We start from the raw sequence: 21,416 nt of genomic DNA, 5'->3' as shown, positions 1-21,416 counted from the left end.
TAGCAACTCGACCCCTGTGGCGGTGAAGTCGCGTCTCAGATCAACAAATAAACAAAACTCTCCCGCACATGTCTTTGCTTCTTCCCGCCACCGTTTTCGACTACGTTCGGCGGTCGGCGGCCTCGTTGCTTAGCACGGCCAGCCTCGACGGAGAATACGATGTCCTGCTGACCCGATTCATCGAAAACCCCAGCGAAAGTGCCCTTTTCCTTGTCCAGACAGGAACACACGGTAAGTACAGTTTGGCGTGCTCTAACTTCCAGCTTTGCACTTGTACGAGCGATTGGAGACGGAGAAGCTGGCGGATCTTGCCCAGTCTGCCTCCATCGTGGTTTTTCTCAAACAAAGGGGCCCGCTGCTCGACAGCCTGCCGTGCTCCGACCAGATCTTCGTGGCCAAGCTCCCGCTGAGGTCTCCGCCGCGACAGAACTTTGAGTATCTGGAGTCGCTGCTGCAGTTTGGCATTGCTCCTTACTTTTCGGTGCTTACCTCGTCGGCCACCTCGCAGTCCGTGGCTTCTACACAGAAAAAGATCTCCGAACTTACGCTTTCCTTCCAGCATCTGCAGCAGACGATCCAGATCCCGAATCTGGCCGCCACCGCGCACCCGGCCATTTTACGTGCTGTGCGTGAAAACCGGCACCTCGCCGCTTTTTCTATCGACATTCTCGACGAGCACACCAAGACAGACTCCAAGATTCTCAATGAGATGCAGTCGATCGCGAACGACTGGATGAAACAGGTCCAGAACGTGGCCCAGCTGAGCCACGAGCCTTCCGACGGACCCACGCTTGCCGAGGTGAATTTCTGGGCCTCCAAGGAGGCAGCGCTGTTGTCTATCCAGGAGCAGCTCAGAAGCCCCGAAATCCAGCTCACTCTCGACGTTTTACGCTCTGCGAAGAGATACCACGCCACGGTGACATTCTCTGACACCGGCATCAAGGACGCACTAAATGTGGCTGCTAAGCACAATCAGCTGCTCAAAGACCTTCCCATCAACGATCTTTTATCCGCCCAATCGTTGGACAAAATCGGCGAGGCTGTTTCTGCCGTCTTTGAGCACTTGCGCAAACTCCGGGTGACCATGTATCCGATCCAGCGAGCAATTAAGCTCTGTCAGTCCATTGTTGAGGATATCGTGCACAAAATAAGCAGTGTATTACACGATGCAAAGGTGATGGAACTAACGTATGCTGCCTTCAAGCTCATAAGCGATCAAGTTGACGGTTTATTGGGAACCCTCGAGGAGTGTATAAAGGACTTCACCACGATGGCTCGCGAGCTGCTTCGGAAGAGATCAGACAAATTCATTGCTGTGAGGATTGCGGTCCCAAATGAGCTGAAAGAAGCCGTCTCGAAAGCTGCGGAGTTCAGGTCCCAGCACGAAGAATTAAGAGAAATAGTGTCAAACCTGGTTAAAGCCACTAAGGTCACTGAGTACCTGGATGAGCTTGACTATGCTTATAGTGCCGTGGAGACTGCGAACCCCCTTGACCTGGGACCAGAGGGCCAGAGAGCATGGACACAGGCAGAGAGGACGTATCAGAAGAGAGTGAATGCGCTGGAAGACAAGCTGATTGAATTTCTCCGCCAAACGCTCCAGGCAATCTCGGCTCCAAACGAGACCTTCACGGTATTTGAACAGTACTCGTTTTTGCTAAAACGGTCCAACATCAGAGCTTCGATATTTGACCACCAGAGTGAGCTATTGCAGGTGATTCAGGATGATCTAGCTTCCCTTCAGCAGGAGTTCAAACGACAGAGAAGCACACAGAAAATGCTCCAGCTTCGAGATGTTCCGCGCTTCAGCAGCATGATCGCCTGGATCAGCCAAGCGAGATACAAAATCGAGTTTCTGGCCGCGCGTATGGAACTGGTTTTGACAAAAGACTGGGCAAAGTATCCTGAAGGTGCGAAAATCGAGAATGAGATGAAGTTGCTTATGGAAAAGCTGGACCTGGATAAGTGCTACCGCGATTGGCTGTCCAATTTCAACCACAATTTTAAAGAGATGACTGTGAAACGATATATTTTCAAGATAGAGCGCACAGAGTCAAAGGATTTTAGGGTCAAGGTCAACTTGTCACCCGCTGACGCGGAACTGTTCAAGGAAGTCAACTTGCTCCAGATCATGGGTTTTGAAATTCCCCGGAATGTCGCCTCGCTTGCCAATATTTTGGAGACAGTATACCCCGTTGCGACCAGTCTCAATAACTCAGTGATCAATCTTGAGTCTGTCTTGCAGCAGGTCGATCAGTTGGGCGAGCTCAAAGTTTTGCTACAGCCATACCTAAACATCATTTTCAAAGGCATTAAGTTTCTTTCGCAGTCTGAGTGGATTGCACTGGAGAATGCTCAAGTTTTAATTGACTCGGGTTTAACGAATCTCGATGAAGTGAAAGTATGCGAAGAAGCCGAGAATTTCCAGTCCCAGATCCAGACTCTTTTGCAAAAGTTTGAGTTCTTGGAGTTTTCAAGAGAACAGATCAAAGCAATTCTTGATGACTTAACGACCTGCAAGTACACTGAGGAGGCGTTTCGTTGCAACATCGACGCGTTGCAACGAGAAGTCAACCAGTTTGCCCTACAAGGATTTACAAATATTGAGGAGTTTACCAATGCGATGAACGTTGCGGTGGAGGATATTCTTTTTCATAGGTGCAAGTCTGAGCTGACCGTCTGGAAAGCAAGATTATGCGGCATGGAGGGAGACATCCCAGATAAAGTCCACACAATAGTTATGCAGGACTTTAAGATAGTTGTTCGTCCTCCCTTGGAAATCTCTAAGATGTCAATTGTTGGAGATCTCAATAAATGCCTGAGTACCGTCACCAACCAACAGCGATTAACCTCTGGCCAGTTTGACGTCTCCACTGATCAAAACGCTCACTTTTTTTCTGGCCCTCAGATATTACTTCAACGGCCATACTTTGAATGCATCGAGGAGCTTGAACACGTTGTGGTCTCGGCCAAAGGCCTTGTAGATAAATGGCTTCAGTTGCAATCGCTATGGAGCATTGACTTTCAGGATTTGAAAAGAGCGTTTGGCACCAATCTCTCACAATGGCGTGATGCGCTTCTCGACGTGAAAAACCTCAAGGAAGCGTTTGACACAGTGGAGACGTTCACGAGATTTGGGCCTATCAAACTGGAGTATGAACAAGCCCAGTGGAAGGTGAGCAATTATTACAATACGTGGCAGCGGAATATCTCAGATATCCTTACACAACTAGTCTCAAAAGAGATCAGATGTAGCCTTGAGGAAATCAAAGCACAACGAAGAGCACTGGAATCAGCTCCAGTCGATTTCGGCTCTGCGAAGGCTGTCATAGCTTTGGTGGACCTGCTCTATCAGACAAAGAATTATGTTCAAGAGAGCTCCACCAAAATTGAGACCATTGACTCTTGCAACCATCTTTTGATCCTTTTCCGCGTCAAGTTTGGGCACGATTGGGTTCATTTTGAGCAGCTTCAAAAAGCTTTTCTTTCATTGAGCAGTCTGGTGGATGCCAAAATCAATCTAGTTCTAGCTAATATGGATCTCGTGGTCAGCACAGTAGAAAGAGAAGCCAGTCTGCTCAGGGAGTCCATTGACTCCTTGAATAAACAATGGGGTAATGACAAACCACTGGGGAAGAGACTTGAGCCAGAGGTGGCTCTTTCGTCATTAAGCGGGTTTGAAAAAGCCTGTCAGAGGCTGATCAAAGAACGGTCAAAGCTTTTGAACGCTTCCAAGGTTCTTGATCTTCAGCTGCTCATAAAGGATACTTTATCGTCGATTTTAGGAGAAGTCGAGGATCTGAGGCGATTCTGGTCAATTATCAATGAATTACAAGTTTCTTTAACGGATTTACGCTCTCAAGAATGGTCGTCTGTTACCATAACATCTCTTCGAAAGACTTTGGAAGACGTCCTAGCCCGTTCCAGGGCCCAACCTGCCGCCATAAGACAGTACTCTGCTTTTGAAGAGTTTCAAGCAAAAGTCAAGACTTACATCAAGGTCCTGCCGATTATAGGAGGACTGCGCTCTGATGCGATCAGTGACCGTCACTGGATTGAGATATTCAGAGATCACACACTCAAAGACCCGCCGGCAAAAATGACTCTGGGCCACGTTCTGGACCTAGATTTGGTTACGAATGAGAAATACTTCAAATCGGCGATACACAAAGCACAAGGAGAAAAGAACCTGGAGAAATCCATTACTGCTATACAGAAGAACTGGGAACAGCTTTCTTTCGAGCTATTCCGGTTTAATGACGACTTCATTCTGATTAAGGGTTGGGATGCCTTGTTTCAGACCATCACGGAAGACCTCAACAGCTTGTGGTCAATGAATATGTCGCCGTACTACTCCGCATTCGAGAAAACGGTTAACCAGCTAGAGATGAAACTGTCCGATGTGCAAACTGTTTTAGATATGTGGATTGACGTACAGCGTCAATGGATATATTTGTCCGGTGTGTTTGAGAAGAACGATGAAATAAAGAAGCTGCTACCATTGGAGTCAACCAGATTTTACAACACATCTGCAGAATTCCACTCGCTAATGAAGAAGGTACACAAATCGGTGCTGGTGGCTGAGGTGAGCAACATTCCGAACATCAAGCAGGTTTTGACCAAGATTTCTGAAACCCTGGAGAAGATCAAGAAATCTCTGATAGGGTATTTGGAAAAGCAGAGGGACATTTTTCCTCGATTCTATTTTATCGGAAACGAGGAGCTGCTTGAGATTGTTGGAAATTCGGCCAACATTCCCCTAGTTTCCTCATATCTGCAGAAAATGTTCATAGGAATTGCGGGAACGCTGTACAATCCAGAGCTATCCAGGATTGAAGGAATTGTTTCCCCGGAAGGAGAAAAGGTCAATTTGAACTCACCGGTCTCCTTGGTAGCTCATCCGTCTCTCACAGATTGGCTACGTGAACTGGAAACGGAAACCAAACGAACTCTAGCTCATTTGTTGCAACGTTCGCTGAAACAGCTACTTACCGTTTGGGACTCCCAAGATCAAAAAGGAAGTCTCGTTCAGTGGATCGACAAATACCCAAACCAGGTTCTGATTCTTTCGCTGCAAGTGTTTTGGACGCAGCTGGTGGAATCCAGCGCCGAACTTAGCATATGTGAGGAAAAATACAGCGAAGTGCTTTCGATCTTTGCAGAACTTATTCTGCACGATTTGTCGTCCTTGCAACGAAGGAAGTACGAAAATCTGATTATTGAGCTTGTGCACCAGCGTGAGGTTTTAGCTCTGCAAGAGAAGCAGAACTTGAAGTCTTATGAGTGGCTGTCACAGCAGCGTTATTACTTGATAGAGACAGATAACATCCTTGAGTCTGTGGTGGTGAAGCAAGGCAACTGGGCAGCACACTATGGATTTGAGTATCTTGGTGCTCCCGCCCGTCTTGTCTACACTCCGCTGATGGACAGGTGCCACCTTGCTATGACTGAGGCATTGAACGAAAAATTAGGAGGCTCTCTTGTTGGACCTGCAGGTACGGGAAAAACGGAGTCTATCAAGGCACTGGGACAAAATCTAGGGGTCATGGTGCTCGTGTTCTGTTGTGACGAGACCTTTGATTTTCACAGTGTCAGCAGGATCCTGATCGGTGTCTGTCGTGTAGGCTCGTGGTGCTGTTTCGATGAGTTCAATAGACTGGACCGGAAAATGCTGTCTGCGATTTCCACGCAGATCGAGAAGATCGAGACTGCTTTGGAAGCTGACAACGGTATGGACATTGAGATCCTGGGCAAGAAGTTTCCTGTGGCGGCAGGATCAGGCGTTTTCATCACCAGCAATCCAAACTATGCCGGCAGATCTGCCCTTCCGGACAACCTGAAGACCAAGTACCGTACATTTGCCGTTGTGCAGCCAGACGAGAGCATGATTTGCGAGGTTATCTTGATCTCCCAGGGATTTAGCTCTGCTAAGAGATTAGGCGAGCAAGTGGTGGACTTCTTCAGAAGATTGGCATCGAGCTGTTCAGATCAGCCTCACTACGATTTTGGACTGCGTGCCTTGAAAAGTACATTGGCAAGGTGCGGCGGGTTTCGCAGAGCTCTCAGAGACCAGTCCGTTGATTCCGAGATGGAGAGCAGAATTGTTGTCCACAGCCTGAACACAGTCACTCTGCCCAAGCTACTTGTTCACGATGAGCCATTTTTTGCTGAGCATATCAGTATATTTGGGTGTGCTGAAGGCCTGAAGACTGCAGCCGACGAGCTTGTTCCACACCTAAAGGAGATAGCTGCCGAGAAAGGACTTGCAGCATCCTCGGCGTGGCTGAAGAAGGCCCTACAAGTTTTCGAGATACAGCGGTCGCATCACGGATTTATGATGGTTGGAGATGCTGCAAGCGGCAAGACCCTGCTCTTCGAGTGTCTTTTAGAGGCCATGAAGCGATTGACGGGGGTGGAGAACTCCGTGTACACGATTGACCCGAAGGTTCTGGGAAAAGAGCCTTTGTATGGCTCTTTGGACTACGCAACGAGAGAGTGGACTGACGGCGTCTTTACCTCGATTTTGCGGCGCGTGGAGCTGAACCTGCGTCGGGAGAAATCCAAGAACATATGGATCGTTTTCGATGGGGACGTCGACCCGCAATGGGTCGAAAACCTCAACAGTGTTCTCGACGACAACAAGATGCTGACTCTGCCCAGCGGAGAGCGGATTCCTCTGCCAGAAAACGTCAGGATTGTGTTTGAGGTCGAGAATCTGAACTTTGCAACTCCAGCCACAGTCAGTCGATGTGGTATTGTCTCGTTTGGAAACAGGCTTTTCGACCTCGAAGACTATTATGCCAACCTCATGTGCTCGTTCCGCAATCAATCACTTGAAAACGAAGATATGGCAGGAAGCTTTCGGGGTGGCTCAGTGGACGACATTAAGCAGAAATTTGTGGATCACGTACAGGAGCTGCTTCCAGCATCTGTGCTCCAGCAAGTATTGTTGGAGACGAAGAAGTATGCGCACGTGATGGACCGCGATTTGAGCATGATTGACACTTTTTTCGGCTTGATGTCACAGAGACTCGAGCAGCTGGCCGCGCAAGCTGCCATCGTCCACGACGACACCGTTCCTTATGTGGCTCGTTCGACTCTCCATTCGTTAATGTGGTCCTTTGCTGGGGACCTGACGTTGGAGAACAGGGAGAGATTCTGCAGCTACGTGCAGACCTTACCTGGGCTCGCGCGGTTCAGTTCACCAGACATGCTTTACTCCGACATCTCAATGGTTGACTACGATTGGTCACCCTGTGACGTTGAAGCGATCGACCTAGAGCCTCATATGATCACAAGACCAGATATCGTCATTCCAACGCTTGGCACCCGTGTCCTCGAGAATCTTATTTTCTCGCTCGTGAGAAAACACGAAACTGTGATTCTCTGCGGTCCTCCCGGTTCCGGAAAGACCATGACATTGATGGCTGCGCTCAGAAAGTCGCACCAGTACATATTTGTGGGCGTGAACTTCTCCAAAGACACGACGCCGGAACTGGTTGTTAAGGCACTGGAGCAACACTGTGTCTACCAAACGAGCCCGGCAGGGCTCAAGCTTGTTCCTGCGGTGGCTGAGAAATGGGTGGTCTTATTCTGCGACGAAATCAACCTTCCTGCGTTCGACGAGTATGGCTCGCAGACGACAATATCGTTTTTGCGACAACTGGTGGAAAGAAACGGATTTTGGAGGAAGCAGGACGGGGCGTGGGTCAGTTTGGGGAACATCCAGCTTGTTGGAGCCTGCAATCCGCCCACAGACCCTGGGAGAAACGTTTTGAATCGCAGATTCCTGAGGCATTGCTCTGTGATCATGGTGGACTATCCTGGCACACAATCATTGAACCAGATCTATTCTACATTCAACAAAGCGCTGCTCAAGTGTGTTCCCGACCTAAGAGGCTACGTGCAGTCCCTCACCGACTCGATGATCCAGGTTTACACCTCGTCAAAAGCGCATTTCACGGACAGAGCACACTACATATACTCCCCGAGAGAGCTGACCCGTTGGGTCCGTGGCATTTACGAGGCGGTCCGATCTTCTCCGCAACTTTCTTTGGAAGGTTTTCTCCGCATATGGGCCCATGAAGCTTTGAGGCTGTTCTCTGACCGTTTAATCTCCCAGGAGGAAAGAAACTGGACCTACGAGATGATCAAATCGACACTCACCAATAATTTCCCTTGCATTGACGCAGAAAGTGCACTACAGACGCCGATTCTGTATTCTGGCTGGCTGTCGTACGACTACAGCCCTGTTTCCGAAAAGGAGCTCGGTGCATTCGTTGAACAGCGACTAAAAGTGTTCAGCGAGGAAGAGACAAATGTTTCGCTCGTGCTCTACCCGGACTTGCTGGACCATGTGTTGCGCATAGATCGGGTACTGAAAAACCCACAAGGCCACATGATTCTTGTGGGGCCGAGCGGCAGCGGAAAGACCACGCTTACCAAGTTTGTCGCATGGATTAACGGACTTTCGATTCATCAGCTGAGTGTTTCCAGGAATTACACTCTGGCGGAATTCGATGCGACTCTGCGGGAACTTCTTCGACGGGCAGCGGACGGCGAAAAGTTGTGTTTCATTATAGACGAGTCCGCTATTTTGGAGACGGCATTCCTGGAAAGGATGAACACTCTTCTTGCCAATGCAGAGGTTCCCGGACTATTCGAGGGAGAAGATTACAACACGCTGATGACTGTGTGCTCACAGAAGTCGCAAGAACAGGGCCTATTCTTAGACTCCGACGCGGAGCTGTACACCTGGTTCACAGAACAGGTAGCCAAGAACCTCCATGTGGTGTTTACAATTACGGATCCCTACTCGTCAAACGCGCCGCCTCTTATTTCGTCTCCTGCCTTGTTCAATAGATGCGTGATTAGCTGGATGGGTGACTGGAGAGCAGAGTCTCTGGAGACAGTGGCCAAAGGATTGTTGGCTGTTCTGCCGATTAATAACTCCCAGTACCACGCGCCTTCTGGAGTGGACGTGGATGGATTACGTGACGCCGTCGTGGATGTTCTGGTGTCTATACATGGTGGATTCAGAAACAGGAGCCCGACTCCTAATGAGTTTTTCAGTCTGGTGAATAATTTCATCCGCTCGTTTAAACAGAAGGAAACAGAACTCCAAGAGCACCAGTCGCACATCAATGTTGGTCTAGACAGGCTTAGAGAGACATTCCTGGAGGTCAAGAAGCTGAACGAAAGTCTGTCTGTTAAGAAGATTCAGCTGGACAACAAGAACAAGGAGGCAAGACAGATGCTTGACAAGATGATCACAGATCAGAACGAGGCAGAACGCAAACAGGAAGCGTCGATCGAGATCCACAAGCGGTTCGCAGAGCAGGAACGCATTATCAGCGAGCGCCGGAACCTTGTTCTTGAAGACCTGAGAAATGTGGAGCCTCTGATTCTAGAGGCACAGAAGGGAGTCAAGAACATCAAAAAACAGCACCTTACAGAGCTCCGTTCGATGAACAATCCTCCTGAGGCAGTGAAGATGACGCTTGAATCTGTGTGTATTCTTTTGGGATACGACGTGAGTACGTGGCGCGATGTCCAGCTCATAATTAGAAGAGACGACTTCATTGCAAGCATTGTCGGGTTCGACAGCGAAGTGCATCTTACGAAGGAGTTGGCGGACTTCATGGAACGCGAATTCATTTCAAGACCAGGGTACAATTTTGAGGCAGTCAACCGGGCCAGTAAAGCTTGCGGACCGCTCTTACTCTGGGTGGAAGCTCAGCTGAGATATGCTTCAGTTGTTGAGAAAGTTCAGCCCTTGAGAAACGAAGTGCAGCTGCTGGAAAACGAGCTTGTTGATACCAAGGCTAAATTGATTGCGATCGATGGCATGATCAACGACTTGCAGGAGAGCATTGAAGTCTACAAGGAAAAGTACAGCGAGACCATTCGTGAAAGTGAAAAAATCAAGGCTGAGATGCAGGACGTGGAGGCCAAAGTCGGCCGTAGCACCCTGCTTCTGGAGAGCTTGCGAGAGGAGAAAGTCAGATGGGAGGCAAGTGTTGTGGCGTTCCAGGGCCAGAGAGAGTGTCTTGTTGGCAACACTCTTCTGGAAGCAGCCTATATGTCATATCTAGGACGCTATAACGAGCTTGAAAGGCGTGAGTATTTGGAGCTCTGGAAGAGAGAGCTTGCAAAATACGCCATTCCATTCGACAGCACGTTCACCTACCGTGCATCCAGCCTGAAGCCCGACCAGGAGTTTACTTGGCAAACAAACGGTCTTCCGAACGACGAGCTGTTCATAGAGAACACCATGATGATGTCTGCAGACAAGAGGTTTGCGTTCCTCATTGATCCTTCGGGCTTGATGATTGACTTTATGGGAAAACAATACCAGGACCTTGTGATCACCAGCTTTTTGGACGATGGGTACGTGAAGCTACTGGAAAACTGCATTAGATTTGGAGGGTCCATTCTCATTCGGGATGGTGAACATTACGATCCGATTATCAGCCGCGTGATTGCCAGAGACGTTGAAACCTCAGGCGGTCGCAGCCTCGTCAAGCTTGGATCACGGGAAATTGACCTTTCTCCTAACTTCCAGCTGTTTGTGCACACCAAGGATGCGTCTGCTCGAATTCCGCTATGTTTGGAAGCACGGATGAACGTTCTGAATTATACCTTCACCAGCAGCTCCCTCGTGAACCAGGCGCTGAACATGACTCTTAACAGTGAACAGCCATCGCTCCAACAGCAGCTGGACGAGCTCTCTAAGCTTAACGGTGAATATAAAGAGTCGCTGTACAATTTGGAAAACGATCTCCTGTTGAGCTTGAGCGACACTCGAATGAGCATCCTGGAGAACGATGAGCTGGTAAACAAGCTCGAGTCGATCAAACACCAGGCCGCAACCATCAAGACCAAGCTCTCGCGGTCCTCGGAAGTCCTGGACCAGGTGAAACAGGTGAGAGACAAGTACCTGAGCCTTGGTGAAGCTTTCTGCAACATACAGCTTCTTCTTGACCGTCTCTGGAAACTCAACAGAATATATCAATTTGCATCCCTTGATCTTGTTGTGATATTCAGGAAGATGCTCATGCAGAACAAAGGTCGGCCTGTCTCCGAAATGGTGAAAGCTTTTGGTAAAGAGGTGTATTCAACGCTTTCCAGCTCGCTGCTGCAAGAAGACCGTGCTATCTTCGAGAGCCTGCTCAAGCAATATGTTGGCGACTTTGAGCACTCTGGCGAGTACGACATTTCGCAGCTGCTCGCGTCAAATAAGTATTTCATTTTGCGCACCTCTGGCGGGTTCGATGCGAGCTCCACCGTCTACTCGCTAGCACGGACCGCTCAGCAGCACGTCGAGTCCTACTCCATGGGCTCCAGCGAGGGAGTGGAGGTTGCGCGCAGGCTCTTTGCTGCCGCGTTGAAAAAAGGCAACTGGTTGCTGATCGAAAACGTGCACATGGCTCCTGACTTTATCGAGATCATTCCCAAGCTTCTTGAAGGAGAAATACACAAAGAGTTCCGCCTGTTCATGACCAGCCAGACAGACTCGCACATCGCTGCGACGGTAGTCAAGATGTGCAAGCAGGTAATTCTGGAGAGCAATCCTGGAATACGAACGGTTCTCCAGGAAACTCTCGTCAGAACCAACGGCATCCTGAATCTTGGAAAAGCTCAACATCCAGACCACGCGAGAATGTACGTTTTGCTGGCGTGGTTTTATGGCATCCTCAGGGAGAGACTGCGGTTTGTGCCCGTTGGGTTCAAGGAGAATTACGAGTTTACGCAGAGCGATCTGTCATCGGCCAGAAACGTGCTGGACCAGATAATATCTAAGGGTATTTCGTGGGACATGCTTTCGAACTTGCTCGGTCGTGTTGTCTTTGGAGGAAAAGTGACCGACAAGGAGGACCTCAAAGCCATTACCGACATTTCAGCTCTTCTGTTCAATTCGAACGTCCTCGATGCGCAGAGCATTGCCGTCGACGGGTCCTCTGTCTTCCTCCCGGAGACGGACAGCATTGACGACTGCATCTCGTGGATCAATTCCCTTCCAGAGATTGAGCCTATCAGCTGGCTGGGACTTAACACAGAGGTTGAGAGGATTGTGGAAGAAAAGCAAGCGTCCAGAATTAGTGCCGAGATACTAAAACTGAAATAATTTAATTAACTTAATTACTGTTGTGGGGTAAATGTGGTTTAGAAAGTCCGAGTCCACGGACGAGAAATTGCCCGAAGAGCTGCAGAAGTATGTTGATTCGAAGGAGTCGCGCATAAGCGACCGGCAGCTCAAGCAGCTTCTGGCGAAACAGACGGACGGTCGAGAAATCGGCCATCAGTCAAAAGACCAAACCGACCCCAGGTCTGATCGTCTCCAGCAGTCGATCAAGGACGCGTACCGCGTGGAGATGTACAAGCGCGAGTTTCCCGTTTCGGAGGCGATTTCGATCAACTGTGCCGAGCTTTTTGACAAGTTCCTCCAATGCGACAGAGCACGCAACGTGTGGAGCTCCGAGTGCGCTCCTCTGTGGAAGATGGTGCGGGAGTGCCAGCGGATACAGAAAGAGGCATTTGTGACGTTTGACTACGAGTACATGACCAGAATAGAGGAGATGGACGCTATCCGACAGACGTGCGACCGGCTATTCACCAAGCATTTTAGGACCCCGGAGGACACAGAGAGCCACGAGAAAAATTACCAGTACTCGCTGGACCTCAAGCACGAGCGCGAGCGGTTCTACGAGCGGTTTGGCAAATAGACAGGATTATTGGACTCGATACACTTTTTCGTTTTTGCAGACCCAGGAGTCTGACTTTTCAAACACTATGCCGCTGAAGTTGACGTGCCACAAGTTTGGGTTTGTTCGCGAGACCTCGAGGACGTACTCCCGGAGGAAATGCGAAATGCACGCCGCTAGGTGGCGGAAGAAGCTCTGGTTGAACCGGCAGTCGTAGCCGGCGTCGTGGTCCATGTTGAGCAGAGAGTGGAAGTTCCAGTACACGTCGAGCAGCGGGAGGTGTTCGAGCGGTCTTCCGACGAACCGGGCGGCGAGCGTGGCTGCTGCGCAGCTGAAAAAGCACGGCGAGATGACGTCTTTCTCGAGCCCCGACGCGGCGTCGTAGTAGTGGTGTTTCATGATAAATTCGTCAAACAGCGACAGGAACGACTCGCAGTGGTCGCAAGTGCAGCCGTTCCACAGCAGGTCCGACATGAGCTGCTCGTAGCAAGCGAGCGACCACACGAACGTGGGGCACACGAGCCGCTCGAGCCCGCGCAAGTGCGGCAGCATCGAGTGGTAGAGATCGCGCCGTTTAATGTAGTTACCCTCGAACCCGTGGACGATCATGGCGTCGAGCGGCGGCGTGTGCCTGATATACAGCTCTGCGAGCCGCTCGTTGTTGGGCATCGACGCCAGCAGCGTCGTCACGGCGACGTCGAATTTTTCCGTGTAGTTGTGGTCTCTGTGGACCGTGCGTTGCAAAATAGCCAGTCTGCGCAAGTCGAACGGTTTGGACACTAGGTGGTGGCAGAACTCTCCGAGACACCCGCACGCCATCTCGTCGCACCCGAGCACCATCTCAAGCTCGCGCAGCGTCGCCAGGTCTGTTTTGTCCAGCAGCTGCCGCACCAAAGTGCGCGACACGTGGTTGTAGTCGTTATATCCGTGGTAGTACACTATGCTGAGCGATTTGAGCCGGAGACGCGCAAACGGCTGCAGAAACTTGAGGAACGTCGTGATGGACGGCTCGTCGGACACGAGCTCCAGCGCGTCCAGCGAGTAGATTTTTTTTAGGGCCCGCTGGCGGTCAACAACAGAGAGCGACTCCGACGTGAGCACTCCGAGTTTCAGCCGGGTGACAGTGTCGGGCAGACGGCACAGCTGGTCCAGTTCGGTGACCACAAACGACTCCAATGGCTTGCTGTAGACCTCCCCGAGCCAGCGGTCCACTTGCGGGACCTCGAACCTCCTCAGATTCGGGCATCTGCTGAGCACCTCTGCCAGATCCCGCAGTATCTCCTGATCCACCACAACAACCTGCTCGACGCACCCGGCGAGCTCCTTGTTGAGCGTCAGCGTCTGCAACAGTAGCTCCTGTCGCAGCGTGTACACCTCGCTGTGTTTCTTGTCGCTGACGAGCGGGTTTTTCAGCGACCCAACATTTGTCCAGCTGCCCTCGCTGTCTACGAGCGGCCTGCCAGTAAACAGCAGTTTCCGGTACAGCATCGGCACCACCGCGGAATACAGCTCATAGTTCGCGTACGCGACGTTCAGCTTGTCCTGCTGCGCCAGAAACGGCGCCACAAGCGGCAAAACGCTGCGCAAGAGCGACGAGGACGTCATTTTATTTTCCTGCAATTATTCAAATAATTTACGCATGCACTAGCTCATGACGATCACCTCCCAGCCCGGACCCTCAAGCCCGCCCCAGCCGCCTGCGCTGGGATCGTCGTCCGGCAGGCTGTCCGAGACGACGCCGCTGTTGGCGCCCGCCCGCGGCACAGACCACTCGCCGTTCTCGAGACGGTCCCTTGCCCACTGGACCAACAATATCCGCGACCTCAAGTTCCCCCGTTTCTTCCGCTCCAAGAACGTCCAGCCCCACACAACAGAAATATACTACTCCGTCTTCCGCGCGCCGCCAGACATCCAACCGCTGGCCAAGCTGCCCCCCGCCGGGTTTCTGGACTCAGGGCCCACCACGAAGCAGGACTTCGAGCGGATCGTCGCGAGCGGGGCGGCCGCCATCGAGCTGGGCATCAAGCCGCGGCTGATCTCGTCGGGCTCGTCCGGGTCGTACTTTGTGTACAACGCCAACTACGAGCCGATCGGCGTGTTCAAGCCCCAGGACGAGGAGCCGTACGGGCCCTTGTCGCCGAAAATGACCAAGTGGATCCACAGAAACTTCTTCCCGTGCTTCTTTGGCCGCTCGTGCCTGATCCCCAACACGGGCTACATCGCCGAGAGCGCCACCAGTCTGCTCGACCGCCAGCTCCTGACCCACATCGTGCCCTACACAGACATCGTGACGCTCTCGTCAGACAGCTTCTACTACCCCTTCTACGAGAAGATCGGCTACGTGCTGCGCAAGAAGAGGCCCAGACACAAGGTCGGCTCGTTCCAGCTGTATCTGGACGGCTACGTCGGGGCAGACGAGTTTTTCAGAAGACACCCGCTGCCGCACCAGGGCCCGGCGCAAGCAGCCACCGAGGCCAACGGCGAGTTCGCGTGGACCGCAGACACGCTCTCGCAGCTGCAGCGGGAGATCGAGAAGCTTGTCATTCTCGACTTCATCGTCAGAAACACCGACCGCGGCCTCGACAACTGGATGCTCAAGGTGGAGCGCGAGGGCGGCCGCGCGCGGCTCCGGCTCGGGGCCATCGACAACGGGCTCTCGCTGCCGTGGAAACACCCGAACGAGTGGCGGTCGTTCCCCTTTGGGTGGCTGTTTCTGCCGATGTCCATCATAGGCCAGCCGTTCTCCGTGCAGACCAGAAACCACTTTCTGCCGCTGCTCACCTCGAAAGCGTGGTGGGAGGACACAAGCGTCCTGCTGCGCGAGATGCTGAGCCGCGACCCGGGCTTCAAGGAGCGCATGTTCCGCAAACAGCTGGCCGTGCTGAAGGGACAGGCCTGGAACGTGGTGCAGACGCTGCTGGTGCCTGGCCAGAGCCCGCTGGACCTGGCGCGCAAGCCGCGCATGCTGGTCGAGGACTCCGAGATCGAGGTGCCCTTCACCAACCCGATCCCGATGATAGTGAACGCGATGGAGTCCTCGATCGCCGACAGCTCTGTTCCCGTCGGCAAGGACCTGCAGAACAACTGGAACTCGTATCTCTCCGGCAAGATCGACGAGTCCAAGTGGGAGGAGGGCAACACCAGCATCCTGGACCAGGGCATCCAGCTCGTGAGCGTTGGGACGAAAACGGTGATTGTGGAGCGGCTGCAGCCGGTGACCTCGCGGCCGCCCGTTTTTACATGCTGTTGACTAATTTTTTCTCGAGAATATTTATTTACCAGAAGAGGTGCAGTAAAGTGTCGCAGCAGTGGCAGAAAACAGACACCGCGGACAGGGCATTTGAGGCTGCGAGAAGTCGTTTGTGTTCCACTGAGCATCCATTTTTGCGCCAACGCCCTGCAGGAGAATAAAGTCTCCCCGACGACAACGTTATCTTATCGCCCTTAGTTTTTCCATGCAGCTCCTCTCGATCCAGTCGCACGTGGCCCACGGCTACGTGGGGAACAAGGCCGCCGCGTTCCCGCTCCAGATGCTCGGCTGGAACGTCGACGTGCTCAACACGGTCAACTTCTCCAACCACACGGGGTACGGCAGTGTCCACGGCGAAGTGGTCGCTGGCGACAAACTCGCCGACCTCTACGCCGGGCTGTGCGACATAAACGTCCAGTACGACGCCCTGCTCACGGGATACATCCACGGCGCCAGCTCGTTGGCCGCCGTCGGCCAGATGTGCAAGGCCGTGAAAAGAAGCCGGCCCGAGTGTCTCTGGCTGCTGGACCCCGTCATGGGCGACGACGGCCAGATCTACGTCAGCGAGGACGTCATCCCTGTGTATAGACAGCTGGTGCACAGCGGCCTTGTCGACGTGATCACGCCGAACCAGCTCGAGCTCGAGCTGCTGCTGGACTTCAAGATCGCCTGCCGCGCCGACCTGCGACGCGCCCTGGCCACGTTGCACACAGAGCACCAGATCAAGCACGTGGTGGTCTCGTCGCTGTTTCTGAGCCCGCAGCAGCTCGGCTTGGAGGCCAAAGGCTGTTTCTGCTGCTGCGTCTCCTCCAAGGACGCAGACGGGCCGATTCTGTTCGAGATCCCGAAGCTGGACTCGTATTTCACCGGCGTCGGCGACCTGTTCTCTGCGCTGCTGCTGGACAGGCTGTTCAGACTGCAGGACGTGGTGCTGGCGACGAACCAGGTGCAGAGCGTGATGTCGCGCGTGCTGGCCGAGACGCAGCGGATGTGCGTCGAAAAGCTCGGCGCGACGGTGCAGGGCAAGCTCGGCGACGCCACGTCCATGAAGGAGTGCGAGCTGCGCATCGTCGAGTGCCGAAACCTGTACCACCTCGAGCTGACCGATTTCAGGGCGGTGCCGCTCTAACAATGGTGGAAAATTTTACAGTGGCTTCTTTCTCTCAGTCACGTGCAATTTTATCAGTACCGACGACAAAGTCGAAGCCGCGAGTGAAAGGTTGGCCAAAAGTTATCGACTCTTCTCCCAAAATGCTCGTTCCCCACGGAGGCGTCCTCCAAGACCTGCTGCTGCGCGATGCGCCAATCAAGAGCGAGCTGATCGCCGAGGCTGCCACCCTCAAGTCTCTTTCTCTCACCGACAGACAGCTGTGCGATCTCGAGCTGATCCTCGTCGGAGGATTTTCTCCCTTGACCGGTTTCCTCAACGAGGCCGACTACACGTCTGTCGTGCACAAGATGCGGCTCTCTACGGGCGAGGTGTGGCCCATCCCCATTACCCTGGACGTTTCCAAGGAGGTGAGCTCGCAGTTCACGTCGGGCGACAGAGTTGTGCTGAGAGATCCCAGAGACGACCTTGCGCTGGCTATTCTCACCGTCGGCGACATCTACACCCCGGACAAGCAGCTGGAGGCGAAGCAGGTGTTCAGAGGCGACCCTGAGCACCCCGCTGTCCGCTACCTGTTCGATGTGGCTGGTGAGGTGTACATTGGTGGCGCATTACAGGCCATCAGTGCGCCAAAGCACTACGACTACACCGAGCTCAGAAAGACCCCGGCCCAGCTGCGCTCCGAGTTTGCCAACAAGCACTGGTCCAAGGTGGTTGCGTTCCAGACCAGAAACCCAATGCACAGGGCCCACAGAGAGCTGACGGTGCGTGCTGCCAGAGACAAGCTGGCCAACCTGCTGATCCACCCCGTTGTCGGGCTGACGAAGCCGGGCGACATCGACCACCACACCAGGGTGAAGGTGTACCAGGAGATCATCAAAAAGTATCCAAACGGCATGGCGCAGCTTGCTCTGCTGCCATTGGCCATGAGAATGGCCGGAGACAGAGAGGCCCTGTGGCACTCCATCATCAGAAAGAACTACGGTGCCACGCACTTCATTGTGGGCAGAGACCACGCGGGACCGGGATCCAACTCGAAGGGAGTTCCTTTCTATGGTCCGTACGACGCCCAGGAGCTTGTGGAGAGATTTTCCACCGAGCTCGAGATCGAGGTGGTCCCCTTCCGGATGGTCACCTATCTGCCCGACGAGGCCAGATACGCTCCTATCGACAGCATCCCAGACGGCACCAAGACGCTCAACATCTCCGGAACCGAGCTCGGAAAGCGTTTGAGAGAGGGCACCCACATCCCAGAGTGGTTCTCGTACCCTGAGGTGGTCAAGATTCTCAGAACCGCTTATCCTCCAAGACAGACCCAGGGTTTCGCCCTGTACCTGCAGGGGCTGCCTAACTCGGGCGTTGAGGCGCTGAGCTATGCTCTGCAGGCCACGTTCAACCAGTTTGCCGGTGGCAGGCACATCACGCTGCTGGATGCGGCCAAGATCGGCAGCGGAGCAGTCAGCTTTGTTGTTGGCGAGCTGGTGAGATCTGGCGCCGGCGTGATTGTGGTGAACAGCGAGGAGGTCGTTTCGAACGCCGCGCTGGCTGCCATCAGGAACACCGTTGCCAAGTCCGGCACGTTTGTCGTGGTGTCTGTTGAGACGCCTAGGGCCGTGTGCGAAGCTAACGACAGAAAAGGATACTTCCAGGCTTCCCGGCAGGACATCGAGGGTTACGAGGTGCCCGCCGAGGCGGAGATCCGCGTGGACCTCGACTCTCTGCCGATCAACACTGCGATCCAGAAGATCGTCTTGTACTTAGAGGAGGAAGGGTTTTTCGTGTTCTAGATCTACATATTCCAGCTGTTTCGAATAGACGACGGGTCGATCGACCTGGATAATATTCAAAAAAAAACTTCTTGTTGTAGCTGATGCAACACCAGAGGCCCCCTATTAATTCGACATGAAGGTGGCTTCCGAACTGACCGATGAGCGTGTATTTGCGCGGCTCAAAGCGTACAACAGCGCCGGCGAGGGATCCGAGTCGGAGTACGTCTACGTCAACGGCAAACCCATAACGTGCCGGCGATGCAAGCGCAAGAGACTGGTGTCTGAGACGCCCGAACAGTTGCAGTTCAAGACGTGCAACCCGTGTCGCGTGATTGAGCGAGCGCAGAAGCGACGCGGGGCGAAAAACAGCGTCATCAAGAACAGAGAGGAGTACGACATGATCCAGCAGATTCGAGGTCTGGATACCGATTTGGAGACGGCGGCTGTGGCCGATGCTCCGCGCACAAAATCCGAGAAACCGCTCGAGACGACCCCTGACGTGCCGCAGTCGTCTACGGCGTCGCCCTCCGAGCAGCCCGACGGGTTGGGGCTTGAGAAAGACTCGCTGGTCGAGCACGACACCACAACACAGTCTCGGGCAGACGCGAAGGCTGAGCTGCAGCAGCGACTGGTGAGTCTGCCCCAGGGCGACCTGGGCCACCCCACCGGCGAGCAGGATCCGCGGCGACCTGCGTCTGTGTGCGTTTGCTGCGGCCAGAACACCAACGGCCTCGACGACCTGTGTTCTCCGTGCGAAAACAGAGACTCGGTCATCAAATCGCTCGACTACTATCTCGAGCTGCTCCAGCTCAACCACGAACAGGAGCTGAGCAACATAGTGTTCACGACGAACGAGCCGCACACACAGCTTCTCGCAAGGACGCCCGCCAAAGAATTAACGCCCGCCACGCTGCTCCTGCGACTGTACGAGAAATACATTCTCGCCATCAGCAAGGCCACAGGCTACGACTTCAAGTATCAAACAGAGTCTGAATTTTCGCGCAAGTGCTGTGATCCTGTTCAGATGAAAGTGCGCGAGTGTCTGAAATGCGTCAACGAGATAGACATGCTTTTCCAGAACGACGACATCGACTCCGAGCTCATGGCTTTGCAATCGTCGCCCGTGGACCAGACCCCGGCCAAGACGCCCTGCCACTCGCTGATTTTCGTGTCGTACAACGCGCGTTCCGGAAGACTCGTGATCAGCTTCACGCATCAGCCGCACCGCTGAACATCCGGATCGTATATTCACTTGCATTCTACTCACGCTCTAATTGCAGTGCCGTTTGTGGCGCTGCTGTTGGACACCCGCATCATGTCGAAGTCGTACTCTCTAACGCCGTTCGATGCTATTCTGTTGGGGCTTCCTGGCCGCAAAAGCAGACTGATTCTTGGAACAGCCCCGTTGATCGACATATCCTCCATTTCGGAGACAATCTCGTCATGCGACACGCCCTTGCTCAGCAGCACGCCGATCAGCCCCGCGGCCACAGGACTGGCCATCGACGTGCCGCTCAGTGTCTGGATTTTCTTCAGATTGGTTTTGCTATTGGATAGGCTCTTGATATCCACTCCACTGGAAAAAATATTGACGCATTTGCCCCAGTTGGAAAAACTGGCGATCTTGTCCTGCGAGTCGTCGATCGCGCCCACAGTGTACGCATAGGGCGAGCCGGCGGGCGACGTGTTGCAGGCGTCGATGTTGCTGTTTCCTGCTGCGACGACAATCACCAGCCCGCTCTGGTAGGCTGCCCTGACGGCGTCGTCCAGAACAGAGCTTTTGGCGGCCCCGAGCGACAAGTTGGCCAGTCCCGGCGTGTTCCCGTGCTCCCTGTGGTGCTTCACGGCGTACTCGAGTCCCGCAATCACCGACGACAGCGAGCCCTGGCCGTATCTGTCGAGAACTTTTACACTGATGAGGTTGATTTTTTTCGCAACGCCAAAATGCTTGGACCCAATGATACCAGCCACGTGTGTGCCATGGCCCACAAAGTCTGTGTTCGACACATCGTCGCTGAAGTTGGGTCCGTTGACGGCGCGTCCTTCGAACTGCGGATGGTCCACAAACACTCCGCTGTCGATGATGTATGCATTCACGTTCTGTCCCAAGTAGTCGGAGTCATAGAAATAGTCTGTGTCGTCCGGACTGACGGGCTCCTCCTGCGACAGCCTGACAAGATGCGTCGGAGCGTCTGTCTCGATCTCGATGTCGACGGCCTCGACCAGGCTGTCGGGCACGATTTTTGCAACCATTGGGTTGGAAGCCATTCTGAGCAGCGCTTCCTTGCTGAACTTGCCCGAGAAGGCCTCGAAGTTGCCAAACGAGAAGCTTCTGTCGATGCCGTCTCGGAAATGGCTCAGACTCTTGACCTTGTCGTCCAAAGCACACAGCTTCTCTGTGGTGAACCGCTCTTTCATTTGCACCAGATACCGTTGGGTCCCGGCCAGAGACTCCACCGGTGCAGCCATCCCCCCGCCTAGCGTGGCAAACACCACCAAGAATTCTGCAAACCTCATTAGCAAAGCAAAGCAATAAAAAGGGGATCGGTCGGTAGCGCCTTTAAAAAAGATTTAGGGACTTAATA

General features: G+C 53.2%; 7 protein-coding genes across 7 annotated transcripts; 5 read left to right on the top strand and 2 right to left on the bottom strand.

The window, feature by feature from the left end:
* Nucleotides 1-68: 68 nt before the first annotated feature.
* Nucleotides 69-12,127, top strand: KL911_001718 (uncharacterized protein; the record flags this gene model as incomplete). Its single annotated transcript, XM_043196707.1, has 2 exons — nt 69-161; nt 437-12,127. The coding sequence occupies 2 exons, from the start codon at nt 69-71 to the stop codon at nt 12,125-12,127; spliced, it is 11,784 nt and encodes a 3,927-aa protein (XP_043055479.1).
* Nucleotides 12,128-12,158: 31 nt separating this feature from the next.
* KL911_001717 (uncharacterized protein) lies at nt 12,159-12,725 on the top strand (the record flags this gene model as incomplete). Its single annotated transcript, XM_043196706.1, has 1 exon — nt 12,159-12,725. One exon carries the CDS (start codon nt 12,159-12,161, stop codon nt 12,723-12,725), a length of 567 nt encoding a protein of 188 aa, XP_043055478.1.
* Nucleotides 12,726-12,731: 6 nt separating this feature from the next.
* On the bottom strand, nt 12,732-14,309 carry KL911_001716 (uncharacterized protein; the record flags this gene model as incomplete). The annotated part of the gene is made up of 1 exon (XM_043196705.1): nt 12,732-14,309. One exon carries the CDS (start codon nt 14,307-14,309, stop codon nt 12,732-12,734), a length of 1,578 nt encoding a protein of 525 aa, XP_043055477.1.
* Nucleotides 14,310-14,355: 46 nt separating this feature from the next.
* On the top strand, nt 14,356-16,115 carry KL911_001715 (uncharacterized protein; the record flags this gene model as incomplete). The annotated part of the gene is made up of 2 exons (XM_043196704.1): nt 14,356-14,539; nt 14,719-16,115. The coding sequence occupies 2 exons, from the start codon at nt 14,356-14,358 to the stop codon at nt 16,113-16,115; spliced, it is 1,581 nt and encodes a 526-aa protein (XP_043055476.1).
* Nucleotides 16,116-16,159: 44 nt separating this feature from the next.
* On the top strand, nt 16,160-18,849 carry KL911_001714 (uncharacterized protein; the record flags this gene model as incomplete). The annotated part of the gene is made up of 2 exons (XM_043196703.1): nt 16,160-16,742; nt 16,805-18,849. The coding sequence occupies 2 exons, from the start codon at nt 16,160-16,162 to the stop codon at nt 18,847-18,849; spliced, it is 2,628 nt and encodes an 875-aa protein (XP_043055475.1).
* Nucleotides 18,850-18,964: 115 nt separating this feature from the next.
* On the top strand, nt 18,965-20,062 carry KL911_001713 (uncharacterized protein; the record flags this gene model as incomplete). Its single annotated transcript, XM_043196702.1, has 1 exon — nt 18,965-20,062. The coding sequence occupies one exon, from the start codon at nt 18,965-18,967 to the stop codon at nt 20,060-20,062; it is 1,098 nt and encodes a 365-aa protein (XP_043055474.1).
* A 32-nt stretch (nt 20,063-20,094) lies between these two features.
* Nucleotides 20,095-21,348, bottom strand: KL911_001712 (uncharacterized protein; the record flags this gene model as incomplete). The annotated part of the gene is made up of 1 exon (XM_043196701.1): nt 20,095-21,348. The coding sequence occupies one exon, from the start codon at nt 21,346-21,348 to the stop codon at nt 20,095-20,097; it is 1,254 nt and encodes a 417-aa protein (XP_043055473.1).
* Nucleotides 21,349-21,416: the final 68 nt, after the last annotated feature.

This window comes from Ogataea haglerorum (genome assembly GCF_019207285.1).
Source record: "Ogataea haglerorum isolate 81-453-3 chromosome Unknown 81-453-3_NODE_4_length_651989_cov_98.092404, whole genome shotgun sequence".
NCBI classification, from domain to species: Eukaryota; Fungi; Ascomycota; class Pichiomycetes; order Pichiales; family Pichiaceae; genus Ogataea; species Ogataea haglerorum.
Note: the sequence above shows the minus strand (reverse complement) of the source record. Positions and strands in the feature narration are given on the sequence as shown.